Source organism: Perca fluviatilis, chromosome 11, assembly GCF_010015445.1.
Source record: "Perca fluviatilis chromosome 11, GENO_Pfluv_1.0, whole genome shotgun sequence".
NCBI classification, from domain to species: domain Eukaryota; kingdom Metazoa; phylum Chordata; class Actinopteri; order Perciformes; family Percidae; genus Perca; species Perca fluviatilis.
In genome coordinates, this window is record NC_053122.1 from 32,573,710 (window position 1) to 32,581,644 (window position 7,935).

Genomic DNA, 7,935 nt, shown 5'->3' on the forward strand with positions numbered 1-7,935 from the left:
GAGAAAGAGAGAAAGAGAGAGGGAGAGATATTTATTAATTTTGCTTAATAACTTTTGTTTTCATATTTGTGTGTATATAATTAATATAAATAATCTTAATATTGTGTTAATGTTTATATAATAGGCCTATATAATGTTTATTGTGTTTTGTCCGAATATGTGGACAAATTGTATGTTGATGCTTTAGCAACATTGTTGGCAACAACTTTTGAATTAAATTGAATTGAGAGATAGAATGAGAATGGCAATGAGAGAGAGAGAGAGAAAGAGAGAGAGAGAGAGAGAGAGAGAGAGAGAGAGAGAGAGAGAGACTGTTTTAACAACATATTTGGGTGATGATAGACTTGTAGATAGATTTGTTGTGTGGAAGAGTGATTTGCCGTCAAACTTGGTGTTATATATTGATACTTAACCGTTATTTCTATAGAAATGTGATTAGAGGGGATTGTTTCTCATTGAACCTACAGGAAGCAGTCTAAGAAGTACCTTTTCGTAGTAAACTGTTGACTATATGACTGGTGAATCCATGGATGAATCACCAAATGTGATGATCAAACTATTTTGCTTTTCTTTACCACTGCAGGGCGGTTGCATCAGCATCAACAGCAACACGTGAGTCAGAAAACGCGCTATGCTGCATTCATGTACTATCGGAAATTGTAGAGTTCATAATAGGCTACATTTACAGTTTTTTTTCCATTGCGTAAGCACTATTTTGAAAGCAGGGACCGGTGATTCAAAACGCTACACACAATTAGCACAACCACACACCCAATCAGCAGAAGACCTCAGACCCTTTGCAAAATGAAACACTGCAAAACTATACACTAATTTAAAAAAACAAACATATTTTGTTTATTTTGTTTGAACCAGTGACACACTGCTGTTGCTAACCTAAAACACTTTTAGCAATTCTACTTCTCAGTGATTAGAGTACTGCAAATGAAGTACACAGAGATAGTGCAAATATACAATAAGTTCACCAAACACTACACAAGACCAATGCTGCAGACTGAGGAAAATATAATTTATTTCTCTCCATGTACCCAAATCAGTCAACACGTCAACATGGAGAATCAACAACAAAACCCAGTTTTCATACAGCTACTATAGTAGTGTGCATAACACTGTTAGCTCAGCAAACAACAGACAAACATAAAATACTGTATCCAGTACAGGTTACAATTACAGAAAGAAAAGATCTGAAAAAGTACAGAAAATGCTAGACATTACTTCGCGTAGTTGGATCTGGCCAGAGAATTTCATCAGCATCACAGGCGATATATCCTCATTGGCAAGACAACGTGGGAAGAACCGTCTTTACTGTCGAATCCATCCTTGAACAGCTGCAAGTCAACCTGTTCACAGGCGCCCTCCAAGGCCTGAACGAGGGGTACCTCTTCCTCTACTTTCTTCTCCTCCTCTGTGGATTCCCCCTCCTCCTGGATTCTCCCTCTTCTCCTGTCTGCTTAGATTTTCTGAACACATCATTGGTTAGTGTGGGGTGTGTGTTCACCATGGTGAACACGAGCGCATCAGAAGCACATCCGAGCAACGCCTGCGCTTCGACCAATCGGAGCCTCTGCCGGGCTGTGACGTGCGGGGGATGTGTTGAATAATGGGCGGGGGGTGTGAAGCTATAAACTGGTCCCTCCATCAGGAAGCCCGGATAGACGACTGGCTCAATTTTAACGTGAAACAACCTGCCGACCCTTCATCACCTTTCATCATGCTTTCCGTGTCCGAGATTGTGTCTGCGTGAGTACATTCATATTTACTAGATTATTAGAAAACTAGGCTAATAGGCTACTATTATAAAAATTTTTATAGATTAGATATATATGCTACTTTTTCTGTGACGCAGCCTGTGTTGATTTATCTGTTTTAAATGCGTCACCGGCTCTCCATCGCTCATTTAACAACATGCATGGAGGCTGTAATAGGCTACTTGAAATACCTTTTAAATGTAGCTACATTTCCCCCAAATCCCCAGAGACACAGATACACTCAGGCTATATGATTAAACTGCTAGGCTAACGTTAATTAAAAATTAGCTGAGGAGCGCGCGCGGATGACGATGTCACGCCCAATGTGTCACGCTCGTGAGGATGCGGCTCAATTCTTCAAGCTTTTTAACGGCCCACGTTGAAGAGACGACTTGGCTCCAGGCAGTGTTGGACGGAAAACCCCAACTTGGCTCATGGCTCTGCCGTGACGTCACGTCTATGAACCCACTGACCCATACCCACAGAGGTGGCTTCTATTGTGCTGCTGTGACTTTTATTTGTACACTTTGTGACACGTTATATGGCTTTGCCGCACGATGAGCGAGACGCACAACTCTCCCCGAACGTCGCGGGACAGCCTGGGATGACCGCATGCTGGCATTGTGCTTATAGGCCAAAAAAAAGTTCAAAACAAGATGCGACACTAAGTAGGCCTACATCTACTCAATTACTGTAGGCCTACAATTTTGAGAATTTCCATTGTATGCTTCCGCGCGCGCACGCACGCACGCACACGCACACACACACAGAAGTTACACTAGCACCTGTAATGGGATGACCAAGTTTAGTTACCCAAAAGTGTAAATATGTATCACCTATTTTATGGGTCATGCTTCTGAGCCATAATAATAATAATAATAATAATAATAATAATAATAATAGTCTTTTAAAGTATGTGTGTGTTTGGCTGTTAGTATTGTAGTAATGGTAGCATTTCTTAATATGTTGTTTGTGGTGATCAGTCTAACTTGTGTCTTGTTTGTGTTTTACTATGCATTAGCAAACAAAAGAGTTTCTAATCTTGTTAATACGTTGTTAATACGTGTATGAAGGCTCAAGGTTGGATTAAGATCCAAAGGCAAAGGGATGGATAGATTCAACAGTAGAGCCCTCACGTGCTTAATCGCATTGTTGGCACAATAGTGTGTGTGTGTGTGATAAAAATGCCCCCACCTCCCAAAAGCCTTCTGTTGAATCAGATATTCCTGTTTATTTCCTTGTAACTGAATGCTCTTTCAGTGCACACAGAAAGAGAGAGGAAATGAGGAGGTCACTGTGTTTACACTGTGTCACGGTGGGTGTGTATGATGTCAATGACATTATTCAGGAGGAGAAAGACCAAACACATGAAGCATAAATTCAAACACTGCATGCAGGCCAGGTGTCTACATACTTTTGGCCGTGTAGCGTGTTAAACATTACAGAAAATAAACGCTGTTGATACAAGAGCTTAGTACATAGGTGACAGATCTTTGTTTTTCTGACTCTCTCAGCGAAAGCTATGAGGAGTGTCGGACCACAGCTGATTGGCTGCTGTCCAACACACAGGTGCGGCCCACTGTGGGAATTGTCTGCGGTTCAGGTTTGGGGGGGCTGGCTGAGAAGATCAAGGACCCTCAGGTCTTCAAATACTGTGACATTCCCAACTTCCCCCGGAGCACAGGTATGCACAGCCTGCAACAGCTGTTAACCTGTGTGTGCATGTTTGTGGGCTCTAAGCAAATGCAATGGGTGGCTAACTGTGTGTGTGTGTGTGTGTGTGTGTGTGTGTGTGTGTGTGTGTGTGTGTGTGTGTGTGTGTGTGTGTTGCAGTGCATGGTCATGCTGGCCAGCTGGTGTTTGGAACTCTTAAAGGGAAGCCGTGTGTCTGCATGCAGGGCAGGTTCCACCTGTACGAGGGCCACACCATCCAGAAGGTGAGTTGAGATTACCAGTCGTATGTTAACGGCTAGCAGTGGTGGAACAAGTACTAAGATCTTTTACCTAAGTAAAAGTACTAGGGCTGGGTATTGTCACTGATTTCCTGAATCAATTTAATTCTGATTTACAAAGTCCCGATTAGGGGTGCAAGATACATTGACTCAATATCGTTATCGCAATATCACGTTGCGTAATATTATATTGAAAGTATTTTGTGGAGCGCTGCGTCCCGTCCGTTGGCTGTGTGGCTTAGTTGTGTTTGATTTAGAGCCTGCTTGAAAACGCTAAAATGATCATGTTTCATTGGCCAGTAACCGTGTCACTTGCACGTCAGCGCACAGGTCCACTACGTGACAAGACCTAACTCCAAGTCCAAATAACTCATAATGTTGTTTTTTTTCTTTAACTCAAAAATGAGGTATAATATTATATAAATAAGGTTTATTGAACATGAACAAAAAAAGCGCTGAAAAAAAGTGACAAAAATGTTTTTTAAAGCGTCGAAAGCATAGTAAGTTCAACAAGGACAACAAGTTCATGTTAAACTCAGCCCTACAAACTACCAATACCACGATGTATAAGTATTCCTAGGGCTGGCCGATATGGAGAAAATCAAATATCACGATATTTTTGACCAAATACTTCGATATCGATTCCCGCAATGATATTGTAGTGTTGACTATTGGTGCTTTCACAATGAGATTTTTGATAAATAATCACCAGTAATGTGGATATAATGACTAAGTGGGTAAAGGCAAAACATAGAACAGTTACAACAGTCTGGTAAGTTCAGAAAATGACATCACTTTACTGTAATGCAGCCTTTAAAACCAGGAAAAGACAATTTATGCCATATTACGATATTCAAAATCTAAGACGATATCTAGTCTCCTATCACGATATCGATATAATATCGATTTATTGCCCAGCTCTAAGTATTCCATTAACCAACTTTTCCCCTGGAACCTAAGTTTTGTTGATAATCTACTGTAGGTTTTTATTTATTCAGCTGGTGTGTGGACACAGTGTACACAGTTGGAGATATCAGGGTGCTTGTTTCGATGAGAAGCCACCTGTTCAACCACCTCAGACAGAACATCCACTGCAGTAAACATGCAAATATCCTCTCATCGCTGACATTATGTAATGCTCTGTGTACTGTCAACTACTTGACGTGCAGATTAAGTAGCACATATGTTCCCTCCCTTTTGAGCAAGGGTGTCAAACTCAGTTTATGAAATGAGAATCTCAATAAGGGCCAGACATGTAGTTTATTGACATGCTTTTATTTAACCGAAAAAGTAAAATATCTTTGACTGTATTAATGCATATGCCGACTCATATTCTGCTTTGAGTGTCACATAATTACAGTGCGAAAAACTATTTCTGTCTCTTTGGTTTGGTGCACAACTAGTCAGGCCAAAATTAGTTGTGAACCTAAATTGATATGCAGGCTGGATCAAAATTTTCGAGGGCCTTGAGTTTGACACGTGCTTTTGAGAAACACGCATTTTGCATTCTGTCCCCTTATCTTTGTTTCAAGCAAGGTCTGTGCAGCTGGCATGCAAGGGATTCTTATATTTTTGCACCATTAAAACCTTAGCTCTAGCAGTCATTTTATTCATAAATCGTATTATAGTGTGTGCAAGTGTTTCATATTATCTTATGTTTTCCAGATCACGCTGCCCATGCGTGTCTTCAAGCTGATGGGCGTGGAGACGGTCATCCTGACCAACGCGGCTGGAGGCCTCAACCAGGACTACAAAGTGGGAGACGTCATGATCCTCAAGGACCACATCAACATGCCGGGGTTCGCTGGAATCAACCCGTTGGCTGGACCAAATGATGACCGGTAAGGAGAGGAGAGGAGAGGAGAGGGAGAGGAGAGGAGAGGAGAGGAGAGGAGAGGAGAGGAGAGGAGACGGATGGACGGATGGACGGATGGATGGATGGATGGTTCTATGAAGGCAGATACTGTTAATACTGAGGCTGCTTATGAGTAATACTTTCACATTCAACGTTGACGTGTTTAATGCTTAAAACAACCAGTATTTCCACACCATATGCAAAGGTTTTGGCCTGGAATATTTTAAATTTGTCATCAAATCAAAAAGTAATTATTATTAATGTTTATTTAGATAGGGACAGATACAAAAAACATAGATAAGCTTAAACAGTCATCTGATGTATGTATCATAGTTTTTTTTGCTGAAGCTAATTCGAGACACTTGTCCCTAGTAGGGTTTTTGGTTAAAAATAAAAATACAGATTAACCTTATTAAAATAATAATATAATAATAATTTTCATTTGAGTAGTAGACTAATGAAGTAGTAGTCATAGTAGTCTTGACTCATTCTTTTTTTTTAAATGACTAAGCTGTATCCAGTTTCCCCCTCCCCCACCATATTGTATTCATTTCTTTTCTTTGTTCTTCCTCAAACACAAAACACGTCACAGCCCTGGAGCGCCAATAAACTGAGTCAGTGTTAATAAAAGCACCTATTGTTGGAGGCTTTAACACGCATCAAGGAGTGACCTGTATGTGGACATTACAAATTTTCCATGCCCAGTGTTCACACGTACTGTCTTTGGTTGTCCTCATGAGGACATGAAGCAATCTCAAAAACGTGGTGTATTGCTTTAACGTTACCTGAGTCATTTAGGGGGAATTTTCTAAGTACTTTTATAGCCCAGCTGTATGGTTGACTCAACACTGTCCTCCCCCTTTCAGGTTTGGCGTCCGTTTCCCCTGCATGTCTGATGCCTACGACCGCGAGCTGCGTCAGTTGGCCCATGATGTGGCATCAGAGCTGGGCTACGACAACTTCCTGCGGGAGGGGGTGTACTGCGTCGTGGGAGGTCCCTCCTTTGAAACCATCGCTGAGTGTCGCATGCTGCACAGTCTGGGTGCAGATGCTGTTGGTGAGTCTGAAGTTTCTCACACACATACACACACACACACACACACACACACACACACACACACACACACACACACACACGCGTTTGTTTCACTGTCTTTTGTGGGGACGGTCAACCATAACCTAATTCGAACCCTAATCCTAAAACCAAGTCTTAACCCTCAAACAGCCATTTAACCTTGTGGGGTCCAGCATTTTGGGCCCCACAAGGCTGTGCTGACCCCACAAGTTTACTGTATTCCCCGGTTTTTGGACCCCACGAATATAGTAAAACAAGACACAATGTACACACATACACTATGCACACAAATAATTGCAATTGAATATAATTGAAAACTCCCTAGACCCTAACCATCCCAACTACATATTTAAAAGGACAGTTCACCCCAAAATCAATAATAAATAAATGTTCCTCTTTACCTGTAGTGCTGTAGTCTAGAATATAAATAGATCGCAGTTTCATGTAGGAACTACAGTATGGCAGAAAGAAAATAGTTCCTTCATGAAAGTGGTCACAACCAGGTCTGTGAATTATGTTGAGTAATGATTTCTGCAAAGAGACATTACTGTTGAGTTTTTCAAATGTATTTTGATGGCGCTTTGAGCACCACAAGCTGAGTGCCATATATTTCCGTTATATTGGAGAGAAGGCAGACGGTGTGATGTGACTAACTTTATGACCAACACATAGAAAGAATTATCACAGGATGAGTCTTTTGACACCTCACTTTTAAGCAACTTCAAAGTTTTTTATGTTGCAAAGTTTGTATAAAGCAGGATGTTGCCCTCATAAATTAATATATATATATATATATATAATGTGTATGTATGTATGTGTATATATATATATATATATGTATATATGTATGTATGTATGTATATATATATGTATATATTTATGTGTGTATATATGTATATATATGTATGTGTGTATGTGTATATATACAGTGCCTTGCGAAAGTATTCGGCCCCCTTGAACTTTTCGACCTTTTGCCACATTTCAGGCCTCAAACATAAAGATATAAAACTGTAATTTTTTGTGAAGAATCAACAACAAGTGGGACACAATCATGAAGTGGAACGAAATTCATTGGATATTTCAAACCTTTTAAACAAATAAAAAACTGAAATATTGGGCGTGCAAAATTATTCAGCCCCCTTAAGTTAATACTTTGTAGCGCCACCTTTTGCTGCGATTACAGCTGTAAGTCGCTTGGGGTATGTCTCTATCAGTTTTGCACATCGAGAGACTGACATTTTTGCCCATTCCTCCTTGCAAAACAGCTCAAGCTCAGTGAGGTTGGAT

The 7,935-nt window shown here is 40.6% G+C and overlaps 1 protein-coding gene across 1 annotated transcript in view; it reads left to right on the forward strand.

The window, feature by feature from the left end:
* The first annotated feature begins 1,603 nt into the window (after window positions 1-1,603).
* LOC120568820 (purine nucleoside phosphorylase-like) overlaps window positions 1,604-7,935 on the forward strand; it is an 11,037-nt gene continuing 4,705 nt past the window's right edge. The window contains exons 1-5 of the mRNA XM_039816543.1: window positions 1,604-1,758; window positions 3,281-3,450; window positions 3,600-3,703; window positions 5,384-5,559; window positions 6,440-6,630. Coding sequence (XP_039672477.1) covers window positions 1,619-1,758; window positions 3,281-3,450; window positions 3,600-3,703; window positions 5,384-5,559; window positions 6,440-6,630 — 781 coding nt within the window. The 5' untranslated portion in view covers window positions 1,604-1,618. The remainder of the gene's footprint in view (window positions 1,759-3,280; window positions 3,451-3,599; window positions 3,704-5,383; window positions 5,560-6,439; window positions 6,631-7,935) is intronic.